This window comes from Copadichromis virginalis, linkage group LG17 (genome assembly GCF_057382275.1).
Source record: "Copadichromis virginalis isolate Kocher_CV1m ecotype Utaka linkage group LG17, C_Virginalis_male_GT1.1, whole genome shotgun sequence".
In the NCBI taxonomy this organism is placed as follows: Eukaryota; Metazoa; Chordata; class Actinopteri; order Cichliformes; family Cichlidae; genus Copadichromis; species Copadichromis virginalis.
Genome location: NC_140634.1, coordinates 7,144,693 through 7,170,966, shown reverse-complemented (window position 1 = coordinate 7,170,966; position 26,274 = coordinate 7,144,693). Strand labels below are relative to the sequence as shown.

The window sequence follows — 26,274 nt, the reverse complement described above, 5'->3', positions numbered from 1 at the left end:
TAATTGCTTTTGCATACACTGAACATCATGTTTTAGAAGTAGAACAGCTGTTCTGTGCACGATGGATTTAGGATGAAACTGTTTTAGGTTTCATCAACAACAACAAAAACATGAAATATCAGCTATTTAGCATTTTAAAATATACACTGTTTGAGGAGTTATGAATGCATTTTATTAAAATATATTGACTTCTATACCCTGCACTTCCCAAACATCTTCCAATGCGGACATTGTACCTAATTGCTGCCCTTGCGCAGATACCAAATACTTCGGCAGCCAAAATCACGTTTTGCCAAATGCAACAGCTTTGTTCTTTCACTTCAATGAGTAGCGCACAATCCCTGCAGCTTTTATGGCCAGTCAGTCTCTTTCCTTCACAATCATTCAGCCTCAGGAAATGATGAACAATATGCTTGTTGTGTCTATTCAGATCCCAACTTTTTAAAAGTGCTCTCACTTTGCTATGTCCATTTGGAAAAAAACTGAACACGCCTTTTCTAATTCTCTCCACAAAAACTGTCGGACTTGTGTAGTGTTTTTTTTCCCTTGCAACTTCAGACAACCTGACACAACTTCTTATTGTTTGAGATTTCCTGTTTTCAATTTCGGGAGCACACACAGGCTGTTTTAGACTGCAAGGAACATTCTATTGTATTACCCAAAAAAACAAAACAAAGGCTGCAATTTTATAAGCTTTGTAAAGTGTTGATACTTAATGGATAAATAAAACGATATCCAATGGTCAAAATACTATCCAGAATAAAGAGATGTGGTGTTGATTCAAGTTGGGGGGAATCAAAAGTTGAAATGGTTACACACAGGTTCAAACTATTTTGGCTACACATTACACTGATTCCATTTGGGCCTTGTGGCAAACAAAAGGCCGTGAAGTTCACACTTGGCTGTGGGAGGCATGGTCCTGTTTTGCACAGAAATCAGAACTTCTTATTTCCTCTTATTTCCCCTGCATGTGCTTCAGAATAAGGAAGAGCAGTGATAGTGAAATGTCACGTGAACAGGCTCTTACTGCTGTGGAAGACAAACAGTAAAGTTTACAGTAGAGCAATGTGCGACAAAGTGTACCCTTAAACTAGTTGTGCACACCCTTGTGAGCCTTTTTTCATTCGTTTACTCTTCACATATTTATTTTGCAGAGTCTTGCAAACTATGTCACTGCAGTTGAGAGAAACAACTGAGGAAGGCGTGCAGAAAGGAAGACGTTCAAGGACATAAAAAAGTTCCGTATTGCAGACACAGCTTGGTGGAGCCACTATAGGAAGCCAGAAGGGAAAAGACCAAAGGCTAGGTCAACACAGATGCCTCAGTGTGCAGTGTGTGTGTTTTGATATCTGTGCACAGATATGCTTTATATATCCATTTATGATGGAACACTGGAGTGAATCAACCCTCTATTGAATGCATATGCAGTGCAACTGCATGTGTGAACAGAATACTGTTTGTTTGTACATAAAAATGAAGGAAATGCAGTATGGTAAGCATGCAGAACTGCAGCCATTCATCTTTGCTCACCCAACACAAGCCATTGTATCCTCTAGTTTTTGTTGTTCCACAGTAATTATGAACTGTGGAACAACAAAGCCACTCGCTTAATGACACTACCAGACAAAGACACGGCTCAGTGGGTCTTCTGTCCAGGTTCAAAATAACAATATTACCAACAGCGCGACAAACAATAGCATGTCTTCGTGCACTGTTGTGTGCAGCAAGTAACAGAGAATGTGATGTTTCTTAACCATATATACTGTGCCGACTTGTAATTGTGTGTGAATCACTTAAAAAAATTAAAGAAAAGTGTGCAATGTTTGAACTGCTGTATCTAAAACTCATGTTATCGTGAGCTTTAATATTTACGTTATTTATTGTAGTTGGAGGGAAAATGGTGTCAAGTGGTAAATTCATGGCAGCGCGCTACTCGACATCTCTTAGAGGTTTCTGACAACTTGTTGTGGTTGAGGTGGAGGAGGTGGTGATTGCGAGGCTGGGGGTGTCTGGAAGTGAAACCGGCAACAGAGGCGGGAGGTCTGAGAGACTTTGTGAGAAAGTTTGTATTAAATTCCCATTTCCCCTCATTGTGTGGCGAGCTGGCTTGGCTCCACACGCACTGATCCTACTGGGCCCTGGGAGCCTAAGCAAGAGTGTCACTCACACCTCTCAGGCCCCCTAAAACAACCCCCTTGATTCCTCCCCAACTGCAGTTACAAACCCCCCTGACCTTCATTTTACCATAAGCTGTGCTCTCTGATAAACATTCCTTAAGATCATGGATGTTTAGAGTAATGTAAATCATGCATGATTAGGGTGTTTGTGTATATGTTGTCAGCAACAGGGTGATTCTGGGATTTGTGTGAAAATGATTGGTAGAATCTAAATACCTCCACTGAATCAAGTCGAATTTCCCCAAAGATAATGAGCTCCACGGGGCTGATAACTCTACGGCACTACTTCAGCGTAGGCTTTAAATGTGTTTACGCTCTCGTACAGATCATCTCTCAACAGTTTTTTTCTTAAAAGCAGGATTTCCAACACTTTGTGCTGACAACCTGAAAGGTTTACAAACTATTATCCCAGCTATATTTCACACTCACTTTAGAGAAAATGGGCAGCAAGCCAATCATGCTCCAGTGGAACTGAGAGGTGTTCAGCTTTCAACTTTAAAAAATAAATAAATACAGCCTTCACTTCACAGATCAGAGAATGCATAAAGAGTATTTATCATAAAGGTGACTGGAGCTAAATACAATTCCAATACTTCCTGCCGAAGCTGTCCACTCATATATGACAGCACACTCACAACAGGGAGAAGACAAATGCATACACATGCAGCGTGGACACACCGTAGACACTGTGGTACAGTGTCTTATGGATATTTGATTTGTCACCCGCCTTTTGTTTTTGCATTTATTCGTTAGTTATTATTAATCCCTGGTTTTTTTCCACAGTGTGTCTTTTGTCCCATCTCGCTCATTGTCCCCTACTAGATGCCGAAGATGGCCGCCTCTCCCTGAGCCTGCTTCTGCCGGAGGTTTCTTGCTGTTAAAAGAGAGTTTTTTCTTTCCCACTGTCACCAATTGCTTGCTCTTGATGAGATTTGCCAACAAATTAATGAAACTGAATTGACAGTTAAATTGAATTTAATATGAATATGAATATGAATTTAATACAGAGTGTCACAGTTAGTTTTTGACTTTTTATTAACTCAGATTGAAGCAAACTCACTGATAACTCTGTTATCTTCAAAAAACACTTTGAGCTTTGTGACATGGTGTGTTATTCTCCTGGAAGCAGGCATCCAAAGGTGGGTGCTCTGTGCTCATGAAGGAATGGACACAATCAAACACAGTATTCAGGCAGACTGCAGCATTTACACAGAGCTCAGTTGGTACCATGCGGCCTTAAATGTGTCACTAAAATATCCTCCACCACCAGCAGCAGCCTAAAGCACTGATCCAAGGCAGGATGGAGCCATGCTTTCATGTTCTTCATGCCAAATTCTGACACTTGCATCCAAATATGGCAACATAAATTGAGACTCTTCAAACCAGACAACATTTTTCAAATTGTTCTATTTTTGTGAGCTCATACAATCTGTAGTCTCAGTTTCCTGTTTTTAGTTGAGGGGAGCGGCAACCAGTGCGCTCTTCTGCTGCTGCTGCACATTTGCTTTGAGGTTTAGTATGTTATGTATTCAGAGACGCTCTTCTGAATATTCTGATTTTATGTGTTTAAATGAGTCATTGTAGCCTTTCTAGACTTCTGGCATCCACAGACCATTTTAGCACAGAAAACTGCTGCTCACTGAATATTTTCTCTTTCTTGGACCATCTGTAAATCCTACAGATAACTGTGTTTGAATTTGCAGTAGATCATCAGTTTCTGAAATCCTCAGACCCATACCCATCTAACACCACCAACCCTGCCACACTAAGTCATTAACTGACCTTTCTTCCCCATTCTGATGTTCAGTTTGAACCTCAGCAGGTTATCTGGGCCATTTCTACATGCCAAAGTTGCTACTGTGAGATTGGCTGATTGCTGTAAGGAGCAGTTGAACAGGTGTACCAAACAAAGCAGCCAGGGAGTGCAATCTGGTATTAGTGAAGCATGTGCCACAAAGCTGGAAAATAAATAAACATTCTTCCAGTTTTCCCATGAACGTCTGCTTGTGAGGAAAAATAGCTTGTGTGTGCAGAGTATGCTTTATGTCACCCATGCCCATCATACCATTAACCTTGGTCAACTGTGGTTTGCATGAAGCTGTGACTCAGACCCTGGATCATCCCTGTTGTAAGTGACGATTTATTATTATTGACATAAATTCATGCTTTCAAAAGATCAGATTTTTAGTTTAAATCTGTTGTACGAGTCAGTAAAAAAGAAGCTATATCCAAAAATACCACAGATTAACTACTACATTTGTAATTCTTTAATATGTGAAGAAATGAGATTTTTAATCTCAATGAGATTTTTTTTACCTGGAAATGAAAAACTAAAGTATTTTTTTGTTTCGTTTTTTGGCACAGACTTTAACTCAGCAGGGGTCAGAAAGTTGCTGCAACTGCTCAGCCACAAATTGACATACATTTTTCAGATATGTGTCTTTGTTTATTTCTCCAACACTTGCATCAAGGAGCAATCATGAATCCAAAAATGGTATCTGAACCGAAGATCTGATGTACAGTCAAAACATGCTGCAAATTGGTACCATTTGTGACTTTAGCGAAACACATGTGGTGCAAACACTTGAAGCACGGAAACTCAAATCTGTTATTGCGTTCGCAGGAACACATCTGAAAGGTGCAGCTGTTAAATCTGGTTGTTAAAAAAAAGTGACTGGAGAGATTTGTTCACCTCCTTGGAGCAAAGATGTGAAGACAGAAGTTCAGATCACAGCACATGAGATCTCGACTTTTGTCGCATGTCGTTTCCCTTTCCCTCCCATCTTTCCTGTCACTTTCCACTGTATACTTTCACACAAAGAAAAGCTGCCACTTAAGTAACCTTAAGGGGTAAATACTGCCAACAGATGGCTCAAGACATCAAGAATGATGGGAAATGACATGACAGGGTACAAAAATATACAACGTCAGTGTGGATGGGGTGAGCATGGGATGGGAAAAGTTGCTAAGATGTAGTAGTGGGCTACATTTGATCTAAATGTACACTTGCAGGCACGTATAGACACTCACCCCTGTTTTACCACACATGCACACAAAAACTACCTTCTCCTTTGGGAGGAAGATACAAAGTGAGTTACTGGCAGGTTTTAGGGCCTCGTGATTCAGGTTTCAAGTTGCCCATGACAGGAACACTTCCTTTCTATGCCTCCCATTTCCTCAGGCTCCACCAGCAATCTTATTATCATTGTAATAGAGTTATACAGACATTAACTTGATGGTTTAATTCAAGCCATAACATAGACTAACTTTTAGATAGCAGGGATGGTGTTACCATCCAGATATTCCTGTGTGATTGTGGACCATGTGACCAGAATGCTATTACCCCAATTTGTAAGTGTCTCGAGCTTCAAAGAAAGAAAATGTAAACTGACAGCTGGCAGATTGTTTCTCACTATCTGAGAAATGTTCGCCTCTTAATGCTTTTGACACAAGTGGGTATGACTGTGAGCATCATTGTGTTTTCTAATCAGGTGGCAGATAAAAGATCACTGTATCACTGGTAATGCACCAGCCATGATTATCTTATTTCTAAAAAGCTATTACAAGTCCCTGCTTCTCCTTATTTTCTTTCAAATAGATGTCCTCAAGAGTCTGTGTAATATCAATTAATGTGAGGGCAATAGTAGCATGTCATTAGGCCCAATATTAGACAACATTAAAAGCTTATTCTATCAGATCACTGTGTGTATAAATGTGTATTTTTGTCCCTTGTCCCCTTTTGTACGCATGCAGCATTATGTGTGTGTGTGTGTGTGTGTGTGTGTGTGTGTGTGTGTGTGCATTTTGGCAGGGCGAAGGGGTCTGTGGCATGTTTGAAGGGCACTCGCAGCACTCACTATATGATTTGTGGCAATTTCAGCATTTTTATTCATTCATTTCATGCTTACACTTATTTTGTATGTGTTTCTATGATGTTTTCTCATGTTTATGTTTCTATTTCTACCACTTGTCTCACAAAGTAAAGTTGACTGTGTTGTATATGTAATGAATTTGGATATATAAATACATTTTCCAATCAGCACTGATGGAGGGAAAACGTTCTTGCCAGTGTTTCTGGCCCACTCCACAGCTGTTTGTCATATTTATCACATCCTATCATAAAAAAGAAAATTGGTTATGTTCACACTGTCACATTTATGAAAAACCAACAGTGTGGTTTGGCAGGACTGTCTTTTGACCATTTCCACCAAATAAAACTTGTCTGGGCAGAAAGAGCCTTAACATGCCACAACTGGTATTTAAATCTTAAAAAAATAAAAAAAATAAAACTTTTAAAAAAGAGTTTTTAGATTAGGACTTACAAGATGTACAGAAATGTAGGAAAGAAAGTTTTCACAGTTCTTTGAAAACCAAGTCCACCCTTACAGTTTCCATAGGAATTAAGAGGGTAAATAGCAGCTAGGTAATCAAAACGTACATAATTAAACGATCATCAGGAAGTGTGAGTACCTCTGTTGAAGCAGAAATTTGGCAGTTTTCTGATCTGGAGGGTTCAGGTGTGTTTTAACACAATGCAATAAAATTTTCAAGAGTGGAAATTTACCAAGGTCAGAGAAATTGCAAAACACCCAAGAGCTACATCTCAGACTCTACAGACTTCATTTAGCATGTTTAATGTTAAAGCTGATGACAGCACAATCAGCAAAAGACTGGAAAAGCACAGTTTGTTTTGAAGTCTTGCCAAGACAAAGCCTCTCCTCTCTAAAAAGAACATGGCAGCACGGCGTAGGTTTGCAAAGATGCATCTCAACAAGCCACAAGCCTTCTGCAACAATTTCCTTTGGACCAAAGTGAAGATGTCTGGCCACAAGAAAGACAAACACAGCATATCAGTGCGAATCCCCAGGACCTGGGTACTGGTCATTATGGTGAGCATGAACTCCTCTGTATGCCAAAAAGTTATAGAGTTAAATGTGAGATTGTCTGATAGTCAAAACAGGACAACGATCATACAACAGAATGGGTGAAAAACAAAAGAATCAAGGTGTCGCAACGGTCCAATGAAAGTCCAGATCTTGATTGTGTAGAAGGACCTTAAAGAGCCGTGCATAGAGGGATCTCTACAAACCTCAGTGAAATGAAAGAACGCTGTAAAGAAAAGTGAGACAAAATTCCTCCGAGAGACTGATAAAGTCTTACAGCAAATGATGACTGTTAGAGTTGGTTGTACAAGCTATTGAATCATTAGGTGCACTTCGGTTTTCACAGGACCGCATAGAGCCCCATGAAAAGTTTCCTTTTTCATGACAGTATGATACTGTAAGCCTTACATGTTTCACAAAGCACTGCGCATCATAAAAGTATGAGTAACTCAAGTTTACCCATTTGTCCTGTTAAAAGTACTGATGTTGCTCAATAGGCTAGTTGATCATTTTGTGACATTTACAGTGTGCTGACTTCACACAGTTTAACTCAAATCTTGAACTTTGTGCTTGGAGAAAATTCTGAAAAGAATTTTTAACAAGCCTGATAATATTTATGATTTCGGGTTAAAAAAATATCTTTGTGTAATGCATTATTCACTTACATGAGGATGTGTGTCAGTAATTTAAAAACCACTATAAAACATTTTTTAAACTACAACACCACGCTACTAGTACTAGTACTACTACAATACTGTTACAAAAGCTGCGACTATTTTCCTGCTCATTCATCAGACCCACTGAAAAGAAAACATGGTCCAGAATCGAGGGTATGCAACCTACCACCAGCCCAATTCTCGCAATCTGCTTGCTGGGGTGAGGTCGGGGCACTGCGAATGGGAAAAGAGTGATCTGGGTCCATCACCAGCTGTAGAGCACTGTGACCTGTCATTTTGACACCAACCAAACCCTCCATGTTGATGGATGTTGATGTTATGGCCCCTTCTGACCCTGAACAGGTAGATGGACTTTACACACAGGCACACACCTCATTAATGATGTTATGGAAAGCCTCTGGATCAGACTGAGGAAGCCCTAATCATAACAGCATGGAGTCGACCTGCAGGTATAATGTGAAAAAAAAAAGTTCTGAGTTCACCATGGGATCACAGAGGATAACGTGATTTCAGACAGTCAACAGACACAGCCAGATAACTAAAAAGGGGGTTGGGGAGGGGGGATTATTTTCCAGAACAGGCAAAATGGTTTTGCTGTTACTGTGGTGTTTATAAAGGCAAATGTCACATATAATCCTGAGAGCCTGAACCCTTTTTGTTTAAACACAACTCCCAGAAGAAAAAGACCTTTGTTATATCCCAAATTCCTGTCCTTCTTTCTGTGGTTTGGTCACAGTTTTGGTTCCAGTTCAGGTTACAGCACTGAAATCACCTTTTATTCATATTATTGGGTTTGTTTGAAATCCACATTCTTTGTATGAATGTGATCAAATTCAAACCACTCGTCGAATGGCTGTTGTGCTTAATTTTTCTGTGATTTATTAGTTGGCTAGCCATCACTATATATTGAGCTCGTTTTTCATCAGTATTATCATACAAGTTAGGGCTACAAATCCTAATTACAGAAATAGACTATCTGTCCCACGTGAACATGGGCATTGAGGAAACTGTGGAAAGGGAGTGGTACTGAGTACAGCCAACGTGTCTCTGGAATATTATAGGCAGTTTTGAGGAAGTTAAATAACACCCTGAGAGTGCTAAGCTGGAGTGTAAGATTTTATGCATATGTATGTTGAGAATATATTTGCAGAGGCCCCGGAAGTCAACTATATGTCACCTGGGGACACATGATGAAAGATAATGTGTTAAAATATTCTCAGGCTGCGTTCCTTTTAAGTGAGAATTCAAGCAGAGAAAGCAAGTGAGAGGGAAAGCAAGAGAGTGCATGGAGGCATGGAAACACACACACAGAGAGATGGATGAGCTGTTGTTGCTTGTCCAGAGAATATCCAGAGAACTTGAGCCAGATTCAGGAAGAGGTACTGCTGCTGGAGGCTGATATGTGTGTGAAGGAAGTGGAGGGAGCGCAGGGGCAGGAATCACCCTACAGGCAGGAAAAGGACTGTGGAGGTGATGGCGGGGGTGGAGGTGGCGGGTCTCGGCTCCTGTTTGATAGCTTGTTCGACAAACACACATACACACAAATGCACACTCAGCCACACAGGTCTGGGGGCCATAGTTTCTTGTTCCCAGCGTCTGGTGAGAAGGAGGGACACAGCAAGTGAGATCTGGATGGCTGCTTGTGCCAAAGCATGCATGCCCCTGCATTTACTGAGGAAGTTAGTGATAAGTCTCGGATTAAGTTGTATTACATGCAAAAGTTAACACAGTGTTGTTATTATAGGAAACTGACTATTTTTAAAGTACCAGGAACCTCCAAGAAATGCAACACTTTGCTATGCAAAGCCATTTTTAAAGACAATTTTTCGCTGGTTTGGCGATGCTGTTTGAAGTCAAGGTTGATCAGGTAAGATTTGGAGTACCCTGGAAGGAGTAATTCATATCTACTGAGGGAGCAGGTCCCCATCCACAAAGTCTGCCATGCTACACTGCATTGTTCTTACCAAAAGACTGTATATTTAAGATGGAAGAGGAGAATGAGGCATAGGATATTCAGTTTGAAAAATTAAAATACAGTTTTAATTTTATTTCTAGGCATGACTTTTTTCATGTCTTAGTTCTTTTTAGCTTAGAAACACAGGCTTAATTAAACAAATACGTAGGACAGCTTTCTTTCACTTGTACAACATCTCCAAAATTAGAAACATCCCGTGTCAGAGTGATGGTGTTGGCCAGAGGGGCCGATGGCGTGACATGGCAGCCTCGCTTCTGTCAGTCTGCCCCAGGGCAGCTGTGGCTACAACCGTAGCTTGCCTCCACCAGTGTGTGAATGTGAGAGTGAATGAATAGTGGCATTGTAAAGCGCTTTGGGTGCCTTGAAAAGCTCTATATAAATCCAATTATTATTATTATTATTATTATTGATGCTGAAAACCAGTTCATGCATTTATTATTTTCAGGCTCAAGCTGTGGTAAGAGTACTGACGGGGACCCGAAAGACAGAAACTATTTCTTCTATTTTTATCTTCTCCTCAATCCTTTCTTGTTACATCCAGAATCAAATTTAAAGTCCTTCACCTTACATACAAGAGATTAAAAAATCAGCTCCGATCACACCGTAAAGCTCTTATATTACACTAGAGCACTTTGCTCTCAGACTGCAGGCTTAATTGCAGTTCCTAGTATATTTAAAAGTGGAATGCAGAGCCTTCAACTTTAAGGTCCCTCTCCTGTGGAACCAACAGCAGAGCTTTTAAGATCAGGCTTAAAACCTCCCTATTGGACATGTTTATAGTACGCTCTGGCTCAGGTTACCTTGAACCCTCCCTTAGTTAGTCGGCAATCGTCCTAGGCTCCTGGGGGCTTCCCATGATGCAACAAGTGTTTCCTCTTCACTCACCTCTTTTAAACTCTATGCGTTTATACATCCCTTTGCATTTAATTATTAGTTCAAAAATAGTAGCTCTCTTCCTCAGCATGTCGTTAGTCCTGTTTCTCTCTGCTCACCCCTAACCACTTGTGGAATATGGCTTCCCCTCCCCTGGGCTTGTACTGGCAAAGGTTCCTTCCTGTTAAAAGGGAGTTTTTCCTTCCCTTTCTCGGGAAGTGCTTGTTTGCTTTTATCAGGTCATCTGATTGGTGTATTTTTTTTTCTAATTTTTTGTTTGTTTAATATTGTAGGGCTTGTAACCTACAATTTAAAGCTCATTGAAAACCTCTAGTTGCTAGAGAAAATGGGTCTAGATGTAGCTTGGTTTGTAAACAGCTGTTTTGAAGTGTTGACATGACCATTTCCCCTGTCACCAACATGGCAGTGAAAAAACAGGGACAGAGAATAGAGCGGGTGCATTCACACTGGCTACTGATTTGTGACTGACAGTTTGTTAGCCAATGAGTGTGCGGTTTCATTGCACAGATCTTGAAATATAGGACGACCAAGATTTTCAAAGTAGACTCAATTTTTTATTCAGCATGACCCCAAATGAGTGTCTGAGTGTTGTTGTGCATTAATATAACATAAATAAAACAGAACTAAATTGAATATTTTAAGGTTTCCATGTAACATTATTTTAAACGTAACCAACAGCAAACCTTAATATTAGTGTAAACCTAAGAAGTGGGCACCCTAAATAAAGTGGATACTAGCAGAGAGGGTGCTTTTCTGCATGGCAAACCTGAAAAAGGAGTCTTTCAGTCTATAATTAAAAGTCAGATTTCTTGCTGAGCCATAACTGAATCCTGCCACACTCACTTTTCACATAAATATTCTTATAACTTTCACGGAGGGATTAGAAAAATGCAGTTGGAGCTTATTAAAAAAATTGACTACAAGTTGACTTTTACATGGATTTTGCAACACTAGCAGGTCTACATTACAGAGTTATAACACAGCTAATATTTTCACTTCCACATAGGGTGTGTTTCTGTGCTACTGGGGCCATTTTTAAGCAGTGCGTTTATCAGTCAGGGTGCTGTTTAAGTCTGTTGCACATTCACACAACCATAACATCCAAAACAAACAGAAAAGTGATAGCACCTACTGATTAACACAGCGTTTGGGTAAGTCACTTTCCTCAAAGAGGAAACATTCAGGTCATTAAACATGGACCTCAATGTATTAAAAGTTGGCAGGTATTCAGCTTTATGTTTTTACATGCAGTAGGTCATTTGATAAGTAGTATTCATTCACCTTGAAGAGTAAAAGAGCAGAAAATAAATACCCTGCAGCACGATCAAAGAGAGAAGCTGGGACAGTGATACTGAGAGTATCCATTTCTTCTCTAACGGTGTATACAATACTGTAACTGCAAGATATGGAAGGAGATCAAGTCAAACACACTCTTGATTTTGTATGCTAGTGCCAGCGAGGCATGTAACATCACACAAATGAGAAGAGCTAGTGAGGAAACTCTTATATTAGATTAAACTGGATGAAACTTTCACAACCTCTGCGCTGTAACTGGGTCATTACAGAAGAGTGAAGGATATGAAGGAAAGAAGGACAAAAGGGTCTATTTTTGCAGAAACTCATTAGAAGACACCTGAATTATATTAATTCAGTGATTATATGCAATCATTCTAATAAAGGACCCCCTAAAATTACAAATTTTAAAAAAGAAAAGAACAGTTTAATTATAAAATGTACAGATTTTTAACACATGTACAGACGGCCTTGTGCAGATGATCATATTTCTAGGTGGAGCACACTTACATATGCAAACCCACAAATGTATACAGATGTATGCATGGCCTTCAAAAAAATACACTTAGAGAAAATTAAATTGGAGTAGACAATCTAGACAAAACTTGGATGCTTTTTTGTGCGACTGTCTCTTCTGCACACTAAATGTCCAGTGGTGTGTTCGTTTCTCACATATAACTTCCTCCTCATGTCCAAGTGTCCATTGTTATGTACAATTCAGCACGTGTTGTTATTTCCCTCGTCTTTAAGGACCTACCAAGGCTTTCCCATCTTCCCTACAGAAAGGGCCATGACCTCAGATCCCAACACTTCACTTAGAGGACAAAGAATAAACATCCCATGCCAGCACAAGTGGGGAAAGCCCCTGGCCTCCTTCTACAGTCTTATCCAGAGTCTGAGAACAGTTCCAGACCTGCCACTGATGACCTTAACCTTGTTTACATTGTAGATGGACTCAAAGCATTAGCAGCAAAACATTTGTATCTTATCATGAAAAATCTGGATCTTTTTTGAACAAACTGATTTTCTTCTGCACATGTAAATATGTTGTCCTGAACCTTTTATGAGTTTTAAATTTGTTGAGACATAACATAAATGAAGTTCTGACAGACATAACTGCAATAAGGAGAGGAGAAACGAGTAATGTATTAGCAAATTCATTATTTACATAAAGTTTTGCATGCTTTGAGAAAAATCGTACTTCAAATTACATTGTTGATGGCATATTTCTTTACAACAAATGATCTCATTAGCAAAAAAGTGTAGTACTTCCACTAAAGCTAACATTTAAAGCTGCTTTAATATGTTTATTTTAACAAAGACTACATTTAAGGCAGGGTAGAATTAGGTAAGGGCTTGATTAAAGTAGATGCTTTGAAGAAGCATTCATCCTTGGACTTGCATGACTGGTTCACCACTAAACTCTGGTTTCTGAAAGGTTTCTGAAAAAAAAAAACTTTAATTTTACTATCTGATTTTTTTTCTGTTCACATTTTACTTTATTGAAATAGCACTCAGACCAAAAGACAGCGATTTAAAGAAAAACACATGCTTGCCAAACTTACTGACAAATCCAGTAGATGCTAAATACAGTAGATGTTTTACAGCACGTCACGCAAAATGAACAACGTTAAAAGTCACGATTCAGGGTGAGGTCACTCACACTGAACAACAACGTCATTCATTCCCAGAGTCTGTTGAAGCAGCTCATCTACAGCATCTTTAAACATCTTTCAGCTCATTTCTATGGTCTTATGTATTCTCTGCTGATTCAGGTCCTTCCTGTAGTTCTTATCATTGGTGTTTCAAACTGTGGCAGAAAGTAGAATTAAAGAAAAAAAATGCTATGTAGGCCTACTGTGTACTACAGCATCAAACAGCAGATCAAGTAAGTGGTTAGCTGGTTAAAAAACCGATGTATTTAACAGAAAAGAATGAAGCAGGGTTGAAATGAGAGGAAATACTGAACATGTTCATCATCAGATGTGACATTAAATATTGTGTCTACTCAGCATGTACAGGAAGACACCCTTTTCACAGTTTAACTCTTTGCTGCTACTGCACTTCACTGATTTTCCCACAATGCACAAGTGTAGTCACAGGTTAGGTCTTTGCAGCATATACTAAAACACGGAATGCTGTTTACGCAAGGCACGGCTGAAAGTGACATCAAACAGCCCATAGACGTGGTGGTGGACACACACACACACAATCATTTCAGTGTCCCAACCTATCTACATATATGTCATCGGCTCCAAGACATCCAGCTGAAGCGTCCTGGAACATATGGAGGGAGGGAGGGAAAGAGGAAGAGTAAGGAAGGGAGATGTAAAGATGCAGGGTGCACTGATGAGTGGCCAGGAAGTGGCCCTATTGTTTTCAGGGTCACCTCGCTTTTCCTTTCAGAGCCTTTCAGAGGTCTGTCCTCTCCAGCGGGCGGCGTCTTACATAAACATGACTCCTTGTCAACCCAAAAAAATCTATCTTGTCTGATTTCCTTTCTGATCTCAGGAGGTCTTGGATAATAGTTTGCATTTTAAATAGTAAGGGGTGGCATTAAACTACAGTTACGATACACAAGAAGAGGGGACGCACAAAGCACGTAACAAACAAGATTATATGATCCACAGCAACAGGATACCAGTGTTTGAGAAAGAAAAAACAAAAAACAGGTTAGACCAGATCATATAGTTGCACCTGTATGTGGGTATTTACATATAAAGAAAATATGAATACAGCTCATAAGTCAAATTCTACCTCTTCCTGGTTTGGCAGTGCAAAAACAACAACATTGGCTCCATCCAGGTCAGCCGTGCCATTGGCCAGAAAAGAGGCAGGAGGCGGGAGTGAGAGAGAGCGTACCTTAGTTACAAAGTTACCTATTAACTGGATGTTCTCGGAAGCAGCTGCTGAGCACACCTCGCTCAACCTTTGCATAACATTTCTCCATTTCATAGGGAAGGCAGGAGAAAATGTGGCTAAGGTCGACATGAAATGTGCGAGCCACGGAGATCTACTCTGACAGGTGACCAGGTAAGGCTTTAAATCAACAGCTTGTAGAAGAGAGAGGTAGCCAGTGTCTTCCACACACTGGGATATGTGTTTTGGTTTGGTTGTGAACTGAGACAAGGAATTATATCTGAATATTGTGCAACAATATCACAATGGGAGAAATTTAAATAAATAAATAAATAAATAAATAAATAAAATAAGGAGTATTTAGCTGTTCCAAAACCATGAAGTGTAACATACTTTTATTTACAACTCAACTGGTTACGACTGAAGGAGGAGGACTGGCAATGCGTGCCTGAACGCATTGCCAGAAAAATCCAAAGTATATCAAAACATAATATGGTTTTCATTAACAGTGGAAATCAGTAACATATTTTTTTTTCCTGCAGTGGAGTCATTTAGTGCTGCAGCAGCTGAAGGCCATTCTTTCTATAAACAGAAAAAACACAATATCAAAGCGTGTTTACATTTCTATGACCTGCACTGCCCTACAAACTGAGCACACAGTGGTTCAGAACTGTGTGCTCACTGCTGTGCTTTATTATTTCAAAGTATATTGTACCATCGAAAATGAGTGCATCTGCACCACCTTCAAAATGTACAAAAGCAATAAGCAGTATTTCTGCTGTGTGTAGTTCCTACAATACTGTTTGTATTGGAGCCCGGGCTCCGAATAAAACACCACAGGCTTGGTAAACTGTGAGCTGTAGGACTTGTCAGCACCGAGTTCTCTGCCAAAGAGAGACAGCAGAAATTGTAGCCAAGTCAGGTGAGGATTAGCTTTAGTTTTAGCTAAGGTTTAGCTAGTGGCTTTTACCCAGCTGTCACTGTAAACGGGAAAAAAGAAGAAGACTTTAATGTTTAACATATGACAGCAGCTAAAAGAGTTCATATCTCAAGAAAACAACCCCAACAACAGCAAAAACATTTTAACCGATATAATAAAAACTCAAAGATCCTAAGGAGTTTGATGCCGACCTTTAACCAAAGGTGAATGTAAAGGTTTTGGAGCAGGTACGTTTTATCTCAGTGATTTGTTTGGGTAAAATTATAACCTATAAGAGAACAGTCAAACACTACAACCTTTAAACCCTTTCTCCCACTCTGTAGTTGCTACTCATTTTAAAGCTACTCAAACCTTTACCTTATTTCGCATGAAGTCACGGCAAAATGGCACACAATTTATGAACTCTTTTACTCATATAGTGTCCGAATGACCCTTGCTGAATACTCACTGACATGTTTTCCACCTGCTGTTTTTACCCCAAACAAAAGAACACCATTAACGGCTCTCTCTCTTTTAAACAGCACATGTCTATAATTTCCCACTTTAAATGTGTGGAGTTTCATTAAGGAAGTGTTAAAAGTAACTTTAAAATATCAAATAACGTAGTTTTTGGTCTTGCTGCAGGTTGATTATTATCTTTTTAATTAGCCATCCCTAAGCTTGGGTTTATTCTTTGTGTGGCTGAGGCTTCTCTGTTGACACTGCCATTATTCCAGGACCAAAAGACAAAAACCAAACATGTCATTTGCGAGTTCATTTAAACTATTATGATCTTGGGTATAGTTAGACAACGCCAGCACAATACACTAATCATTTTTCAGGGCGTAGCTTTCATACTTCCAGTATGTGAGTTAAATAATCAGGCTAATAAACAATGTCTCTGCCAGCTGTTTTTAAACCCACTGCTCAATTAGTTCTTGTGCCTATCATCACAGACAAACAATAGCATGGCCTGACTCCGCCACACATTTACAAAGGAAGACAAAAATACAAAACTTGGCAGTGGGATAAGAGGCAAAGGGGGAGGCCTGCACGCTGCACTGTGGATTGTTGGGGTGAGGGTCACCCAGAGGACGGCTTGTGGTTTGAATATAAATATCGGTGATTTTTTCAGCCAGGCAGAGAGCGTAAAGTGTGAGCTGAAAAGTAAATCCATTTTTGTGATAAGTGCTTATCAAAAAGCCTGTTTTTCATGTCTGATTCTGGCTCGCTGTTACATAAGTTGAAAGAAGTTTACCATATAATTTGGTGTCACCTCCTGTTGCGTAATCAGATTTGAAAGCATCAAACCGCTTACAGTTAGCCTTTTCAAAGGAGCCTCATCACACTCCGTGAGCGGAACCTAATTTTGATGTTTAATTCAGTTTGATGACAGGGAGAGCATTTCACGCCCTCTGGCCATCATTAGCGTCTACAAACTGACGCTGGACTCACAATTTGGAGAGGCGAAACAAAGTAAGGCTGCAAAAAACTGGCTCCTTGCGTTTGAGAGTGATATTCAAACACAGGCGCAAATGCAGCTTTTTCACAGACGCAACTTCGCATACAAGCACAAACAAATGTACTGCGGCAGTGCGCAGTCACACTCTGACACACATATTCTTGGCTCCGGGTTGATGTGTATGTTTTGCTACGCCTGTGTGAGGACAGAACGGGAAGAGATAAAGGCAGCTCTGTCGGTGTGTTTACAGCCAACACTGCTGAAGAGAATAGCCTAAGAAGATGAAGGGGAAGTCGCCTAATGGCCACAGCTAAGGAGCTGGAGCTCTCTTGCTGTGAAAAATCACCTCAGAGCCAAGAAAGCGAACAAGAAACTTTAAGCACGCCCTTTAAAACAACCACCACTATTTTGGGGGAAAGAAAGACACTGTAAATTCGTCTTTACATCTTTATAAACCATAGTTGATTTGAACTTTTTTTATGAAGCTGGTACAGGAACAAAGTCATAAAAACCAAAGTCATAGTTGTCACATTGTGGGAACCAATGTTCTGCGCTCTTCCTGTGAACTGTGGCGGAGCAGGTCACCCAGTCACTAAGGCCTAATTTCAGTGGGTCAGCCTTCTGAATAAAATCAGGCTGCAATATTCATGACTACTCCAGCACTTCCCATCACTGCTGTCTATAAATCAGTCCAGCCAATTTGCAAACCAAACCAAGATGCATCAGTTTGGTTTGCAAAAATTAATTTAGATGTTATAACAGTTACAGTTTACATGTTGGTTTTTTTTTACTGCCACTTAACTGCTTTTTCTACAGTCACACTAGTGGAAACAGTGGTTCATCTGTGGCAATGTGATAAAAATAACAAATCTGTTGTTGTATAAGAATATAGAAATTCACATTCACATTAACTTGCCCACAAAAAGAGAGGTAGCCCCTGCAAGACAACGATTTAACTACAAAATAGCATAGGTGCTTATCAACCATGTTTTTATATAGGAATACACCCAGAATCCAAGAGGTTGGCAAGCGGTTGCGATGCATCTATTGCAGAACAACTCCCAAAGTGTAACATTAAACGCTAGGTGACAAATCGTCGGTGTATTATCCTTTTAGGCCACCCAACACGTCCCTATATTACAAGTTCAGAAAAACTAGGAAACATGAGAACCTTTTGAAATGAATCTACACATGTACACTTATTTTACTTAAATCGCTTTGGAAAACACTATCTAACATGATTAAGGTGGTGGTCATGGTTAGGGCTGAATTGCACAGCTGGAACGTGTGTTACCGTAGGAGCGTCATTCTATTCGATTTCATCCACGATATCACCTTTCCCGTTCCCATGGAACGCTTCCGGACATGACAAATCGTCGGTATATTACGCGTCGGGAGTGAGAACAGGCTGTGCAGATAGATGCATCGCAGACAAGCTGTGCTCATCAGTGCAAACCAACCCAGATCAACTGGAATGTTATGACAATTTGGTGGCAATACTTGCAAACCTTTTCTAATCTGTATGAGAGTAACTGTAGTCCATCTGAGACACAGTGATTATGTGGAAACAAGACTGCCTTCCAACAGGCAAAGGGCAATTGCCTTGTGATGTAAAGTGTCAATACAGTGTTGCTTCTTTTATTTAACTAAGACACATTTCTATATTTATAGTGAGCTATAAATCTATCTACAGTCAATATAAAGGTTTTTAGCAACCCCCCCCGCCAAAAAAAAATAAAAAATAAAAAATGTTATGATCTAAAATCTAGATCACAAACATAAACATATACTGTAGGTCCTAGTAAAAAACAGTTAAGAATGGACATCACGGACAAGAGCAAAACTTATTTGACTGCATTTTTGCAGCTCCAGTGTAAATACAGGGGGTCAGCCCGTAGTGCTGTGCATGCAAATATGAGTCTACTTTGCAAATAGCTGTGCATAAAGGTTCTCTTGTGGACGACAGGTTTGTATTTGCATTAAGAACATCGCTGATATGCTACTGTCAACAAAATACAACAAGTGGAACAAGCGAGTTCCTGAATGTAAGCAGAACACGGGGGTTTATAATCCAGTGCGCGTTGCCAATTCTGGAAATATGATGATACATTTGACAGCTGGTTAGCTAATTTTTGGGGGGAAAAGTGGGTGGAAACGCCGATTCTGGCTCTGTCAGGGAGGATCACACGTGTATTAATAATGTGTTTGTTTCATTTCATAAAAGCAAGATTTGTTTTATCGCTTTAAAAAATTGTGATCTTTGCAGACATCAGTAGAGAGTTCTGGCTTTCAGCCAAACTAGGCAGGCTGTTCCCCATTTCTTTTTGCTACACAACACAAATGGAAGTGAAGTCCCAAGATGCTGCACTTTTCCCATGTGGCTCAAATTAGATGGAATTTCCTCTCAGCACTGATTTTCCATGAAATTCCATTTTAATTTTTCTATAATAAACAACAAATGTAAGAGCTTCTTGCCCATTAAGTCTGAAGTTTTGTAGGAAGCTGTTAAACATGCAAAGTTAAGATTCCTTCACACACACACTCACAGATTACTCATTTTGCCAGTGTTTTGTGTAGCATAAAGGAAGGGTTCTACAGTATGTGGGACTTCCTGTTTGTGACACACTTTTCCTATTGTGCATGATATCCTCCTGATTTCCTGACAGCCCGTGCTGAGTGATAATTTCAGTATTTAAAAGAACCTTTAAAAGAGCTTCCTTTAATGATGAAACACTCACTCTCCATAGATACTTAGTGAAATATTTAAGCCGTTTGATTGTTCAGTTTCGTTTTGTGTGGCTTAGTTATGAAATATGCATTTAATGCCACAAAGATTTCAAAGCACCAATGCACATGGGTATCGTTTACTGGTAATCTACATAACTGAGGAGCTTTTTTCCCCAGTTTTGTAAGATGCCTTTGTAGGAAAGTGTGTAAAATAAAAATATTCATGCTTCTTTTCTTCTCTTTTCTACTTTCTCCAGATCCATATGTAACTACAGCAAGAGGTCTGTAGCTCATATTTCATTGCATGCATAAACCGATTACGATACCAGCACCATTCAGCTGGTACTGAACTGAGGCCTCCCCCCCAGTCACTCAACCTTGCCGCCAAGCGGCGCTCTGAAAGTTAAACTCCTCACTAGTCAACAGACAACTAACTCCCTCATCTGGGGAGATGCCAGCCCTACAACATCACTTCTGAATCCTACAGTGGCTTTAATTAGATCAAGGCAATATAACACAAACCACTGAAAAGTGCCAGCTTCAATTAAAAGGAGTTCAAGGGTCTGCTGGCTCTTGTCGAAAGAGAGTGACATATGTGTTTGACACGCCTGCAGTCCATGGTTTCACGCTTGAGTTAATGGTGCCGCAAAGCAAGAGGAAAGCCTCATTCATCAAGAAGCAAACTGAACTACAAAGTGGAGGTCTCTTTCTAGAAGAGGCTGTACAAATAAGAGGCAAAGCTAAATGGAACCATCACTAAATGACACAGCTTTACCAACAGCAGCAAAAAATGGTAAGAGTTCAGTTGTTTTAGTAATGTCAGATAGAACGTTTATCAGCAGGAAATTTGTCTCTGCATCTGCTCTAACGGCAGAAGACAGTAAATACAGTTCCCCATAGTTGAAGCTTAATGCGGGTATCTGGGTTCTTTCCACAGTTGTGCCACCTCAAAACCACACTGATTAACTGGAATGGGACTCCTTGTCTTCTCTTACAGACACTTTGACAGCCAAACAGACCGGTCACAGCTGGGAGTTCTTCGTGGCCGTCCTCGTCGCAGCCATCTTGGTCACTGTTATTATTGCCATTATGGTTAAATATCAGGTGTTTCGGCGCTTCCTGGCGAGCTACAGACACACGCGGCTGAGGGAGAGTGATTCTATTAGCCACTGTGACCCATCAGGTTTGCTTTTTATGAATTCAATTTTAGAGATTACTGCATGCTGACATTTGTTTGTATGTTCAAAACCGAAAGCCGAGCCAATGCCCAGAGTACATTTAACATCTATAAATTCATGCAACAGATTGGATAAGAAAGCATTACACAAGAAAAATAGCAATATGAAAAAAGTGTACTTGTGCTCATAGTGTGCTTTGTCACAGCCTAAAGCATTTTTTTTAAAATCAACAATAGACCAAAAGATTATGTGTATGATGAATGACAGGAATTATAGGCTACCTCTGCAGTTAGTGTTAGCGCTACAGTGGTTTCCAGCTCATTGTCTTTGTTTTCCGGCCCTGCTGCTTGTGGACAAAATAAACAACCAGCTCCTGTAGATGGTCAGAAATTAAAAGCAGATAAAAACAGAAGCAGTCCTTAGAAGCTGGGGGAGACCAAAACGCAGCACAACAATGACTAAATATCTGAGTTTAAAAAGACAAAAACACTACTGGAGATCAGTGTCCAGTGCTGTGTTCACAGTGCATTGAACTGCCTCCAAGTGGAAATGAAAATATCATCTAAGCCAATGAACACATAACAACACGGCAACAATTAATTTTTGTACTTCGGATGCCATGTCCTGGCAAATAGCTTGCATAATGTTTCCAAAAATGAGAAATGCTGACTTACAGTTGAAGCAAAACCAGACTGCACAATTATCTTTTGAAAATCTTTTATTAGGCTTTTATTAGGCTGCAGGAGATCTTCTGTTTAGAAGAACTGTGTCTTTAAGAGCTAATACAGCAATTAAGAGCTCATAGAAATTGATACCTCAAATCCAAAGCCGTCTGCGCTCTGTTGACTTACTCGGCGAGTCTTTTAATATTTGCAAATGCTGATAACATGGTTGGACAGAATGACTTACCGGACTTGGTTTCTAATGATTCTTGGCTGTGGGTTTTTTTATTTGCTCTCTTCTTCTTTTCTCATTGTTTTCAGGCCTGGAAGTGGGGTTTACCATGCACGGAGGACGTGGAATGCATCCTCACTGTATGCCTCCAGTGAGCGAGGAGGATGACGACGGCTTCATTGAGGACAACTATATCCCGACAAGTGAGAGACAGAGGGCCGAGAGAGCGGCCGAGAACATAGAAGAGGACACGGAGGAAGAGATTTATGACAGTGAGTTTAGCATTGGTTAGAAGGGATGTCTCCACACCTTCTGAACCACTGTTCTGGTATTTGGGCCAGAAGTGAGCTATCCGTTTCACTCCATCTGATCCTTTTCCATGGGTTTTCATAGTTTCTATCTCAAAAACTGATCCTTGGTTAACAACTGATTAGATGCATAAAGATAAAAAAAAATCCATTATTTCTGGAGAGCTTGGAAAGGAATATCCTGATGTCAAGCGCATTATCATGGCAGTAGTTCTCAGTGTGGGAGAACATTTCAACATGCTCTTATGAGAATAGGCTTGCGTTAAAAACACATATCATGGAAACTGCTGGATTTTTGAAAATGTACTTGAACAAATCTCCCATTAAAAAAATAAGTAAATTTTGTTTAAAAAAAACAAAACAAAACAAAACAAAATGTAAGTATACCTTTAAAAAAAAACGTAGGTACACCTTTTTAAAAAGGGAAATACACCTTTGTTTTTGTTTTGTTTTTTTGTAAAAAAAAAAGGAAGTATACCCTGTTTAAAAAAAAGAAAAATAGGAAGTACGCCTTCAGCTTCAAAAGCTACTATTTTTCCTGTTAGCAGGGATAGTTAGCTTTTTTCATAATTCTTTGCCAGTCTCTGATATCAGCTTCATACGATTTTCTTGATCACTTGTCCTTTCAAAATTCTCAATTACCTCAGCATCATTTCAAAGATTTTTTCCCCCATTCCAGAACTCCGTTTATTTCTCTTCATTGGTATATTTGAGAGTGTGCTGAGTTCTATTCCCCCTTTACTCTAATGGCCTCAGGTCATAGCTGAATCAGTGACTGATTAGTGACAAGCTGCCTAATTTGTTAGGCCTTAGTGTAACACAGTATAGATGTACAGCTTCCTCTCACGCCTCTCATGCAAAGCTGCATTTGGTGTGGGAAACATAGCTAAGCCAGTTTTTTTAGCTGATTAACTGATTACTTGATTTGATTTGATAGCACGGATTATTAATTAATTAATCGTATGCCGACGCATAGCCATAGTTAAGTAAGACTGACAACAAGAGCATACATTGCTTTGCTCAGTGAGAGTACTTTAAGTACCATGTACTGTACAACACTTGCACCGTTTTCTTTTAAAATGTTTTTTCTGACTTTCATTGTAATAATTGTATGGTTTTGGATGTTGCCTTACAAGAAAATTACAAGAGTCATATCATTCATTTGTGCTGTTACGGTACATTATTATTATTATTATTATTATTATTTTTTTTTTTTAATCTGCCACAGTCATTTTTTTTAAATTAAATTGTACTGCAGCTCACATATATCATAAGCAGTACTTGCAGTTACTTTTCAACCTTTTGAATCCTGTTTTTAAGAAACTGCACTGAGATGTGTACACAAAGTCAGCTAGACCTCAATAAATATCTACCTGTAAGTGAAACCCTTGCTGCATTGTCATGTATTTTCAACTGAAATCTGTCGGGGTTATTTCTGAGGGCTATTTCTCCACCATTAATTTGTGTATTTTGCTTGTCTCACTGGACACAGAATGGAATCATTACACTCACCTGTCCATTTAAACTTTGCGACGATGCTATAAACAACCATAATAACGCCTGAAAGTGCGCCTCGAGCAGAGGCCTGCAGCGCTTCGGATCCCAGGAGACGACGCCGATGATGAGAGGGGCTGACAGGTCTGTGAAGCTGTCAGCCGAGGCACCCGGAAACACGGCGTGTAAAGTTGACACCGAAACCGGAAAAAGACGATCTCGCCTTCAAAATAAATGGATAATTGAACGTTGTTTGCTATGATGGGTGTGTCTCATGTCTTAGAAACCCCCCACCCACGCACCCATCACTACCATGCCAAAAATCAAGAAAAAATAATGACTAAATAATACTTATAATAATATTACCACTCCCATTAATCATCACTTTTCCTTTCATTCAGAAAAGGTTAAACTTATTTTTTACGCTGTTTAATCTATAGATATAGATCGTCTTAATGTCACAGTAATGTAAATCAGATGGCAGCCTATTCCTGCAAAATTATTGTGGGCTGTGGGAGTAGAAAAAACGAAACCATTAATATTTTTAAAGTAATGTGCCACTGAATGTATTATTTATGAAGAACAGAAACATTAAAATATGATTTGCTTAAGGTATTTGGAGTTATTTATTTAAAAAGAAACTAGCCGGAAGTCGTATTTCCGTGACAGTAGCTAGCTTGATGCTACGATCCGGAAAAGCAGCGAGTTGCAGCGAAACGCGTTGACTGTACAGTGTGGAGGAGAGGAGGAACGAGGATGATGGGAGCGAATCGTATTCCACTCAAGTGACCCATATCTTACAGTAGACCCAGATATTATTTAGCCTACTTCTTGTTCTCGAGGATTTTTCTCCGTGAAGATGTCGGCGTCAGCGATATTTATCCTGGACCTGAAGGGAAAGGTAAGTTTGTGGCGACTTGTTGGTGAGGAAGTTGACATTATCAACGCAGCACCTGCCTCAAGATAGTCAGTTTGCCAAGAAAGTCGCACAGGATATTTTCATTTTTATTGGCGTAATCTGCAGCTGTACATCACATGCCGCATACACTTTTCTTTGTCGAAAACTCTTTGCTAATTTAACTCTGAACCACCCGTACAGAGCAGACAGGAAGAGAAGCTCAACTTGTCAAACTCGTTTCACCAATGTTCAGTATACACAGAGGGCTTGTTCTTGTGCAGCGATGCAGCCTTTATTGTACGTGATGTGTCCTATTTCGAGGTCTAAAACTTTACCTTGGGCAGCCCTTACATGCCATGCAATAAACCGTACAGTGGTTAGTTTAAAATAATGGGGATATGTGTGTGGACATGAGGATGACATACATTAGAAATACATCTTAAGAGACAAACTCAAGTGAAATGCTTGAGGGTTAGTGATCTCAAGGTGAAAATGTCATTTATTTGTAAATTTGTACTCATCAGTTAATTTAGCTGGGTGCCTTACAAAAAATCTGCAGTCCTAAAAGTAAGGATTTGTCACTTTTATGTATTTCATGAATACTTATTTGATATTATTATTATTACATAACCTTAATCAGTCCAATCTAATAATTTCAACCATAAATGTCATAAAAAGCAACTACACACAGCAAAATGTGATGTTTTTAGTTGATCTAGTTTGTTTGGGTAGCTTACAAACCCATCACTGTTTTGGTTTGCTCTCGTAAAAGCCTGAGAAAACCTGCTAACGTTCACATTAGGAGACAAGTCTCAAGTTTATTTATTATTTTTGCAAAAAATATACTTATTTTTATGTTGATCATCTTACCAGAATACTGAAACACCTGATTTAAGTGTTTCAGTTCTAACATGTGTGTAAGTTTAGTTAGACAAAACAAGTAACAAGTATCTGTAACCATAATGCTAGGCTTGGTCTACCACCTGACCAAACTATTTTAGTGATTAATTGATTGATTGATTGATTGAATCTTTATTTTGAACATGTTGAAAAAGTATAAAAAAAAAAATAGAATTAAAAGAGACAAATGAACAAAGCAAACAAAAGGAAAACGAGCAACCACAACTCCAAATAACGTCCATGTTCAAAAAGGAGCAGGAAGAAGCATAAGCTTATTTAATCCCACCCCTTTTCCACTATCTAGTATCAATAGACTACAGAAATACCTCCTTGTAATTACATTATATGTTATGTGTAATTTTTTTTTTTTTTTTTTTTTAATATATACACATATATGTTTCTATCTATCCATACCTACGTATATACACACATACGCACATATACACATTTTCAATAACCCCATTAACACCTGAAGGATACACAACCTACAATTTTATATATATTTAATATATATATATATATATATATATATATATATATATATATATATATATATATATATATATATATATATATATATATATATATATATATATATACACACATACATACACACACATACACATATATATATATATATATATATATATATATGTGTATGTGTGTGTATGTATGTGTGTATATATATATATATATATATATACACACATACGCACATATACACATTTTCAATAAC

At 39.2% G+C, this 26,274-nt stretch overlaps 2 protein-coding genes across 2 annotated transcripts in view; both read left to right on the top strand.

The window, feature by feature from the left end:
• The first annotated feature begins 14,743 nt into the window (after window positions 1–14,743).
• On the top strand, window positions 14,744–24,275 carry lg17h1orf210 (linkage group 17 C1orf210 homolog). Its single transcript, XM_085437066.1, has 4 exons — window positions 14,744–14,932; window positions 20,124–20,659; window positions 20,864–21,049; window positions 22,028–24,275. The coding sequence occupies exons 2-4, from the start codon at window positions 20,611–20,613 to the stop codon at window positions 22,228–22,230; spliced, it is 438 nt and encodes a 145-aa protein (XP_085293192.1). The 5' UTR covers window positions 14,744–14,932; window positions 20,124–20,610; the 3' UTR covers window positions 22,231–24,275.
• A 143-nt stretch (window positions 24,276–24,418) lies between these two features.
• The window catches only part of ap1m3 (adaptor related protein complex 1 subunit mu 3), a 35,822-nt gene continuing 33,966 nt past the window's right edge, over window positions 24,419–26,274 (top strand). Inside the window, exon 1 of the mRNA XM_085437806.1 lies at window positions 24,419–24,641. Coding sequence (XP_085293932.1) covers window positions 24,600–24,641 — 42 coding nt within the window. The 5' untranslated portion in view covers window positions 24,419–24,599. The remainder of the gene's footprint in view (window positions 24,642–26,274) is intronic.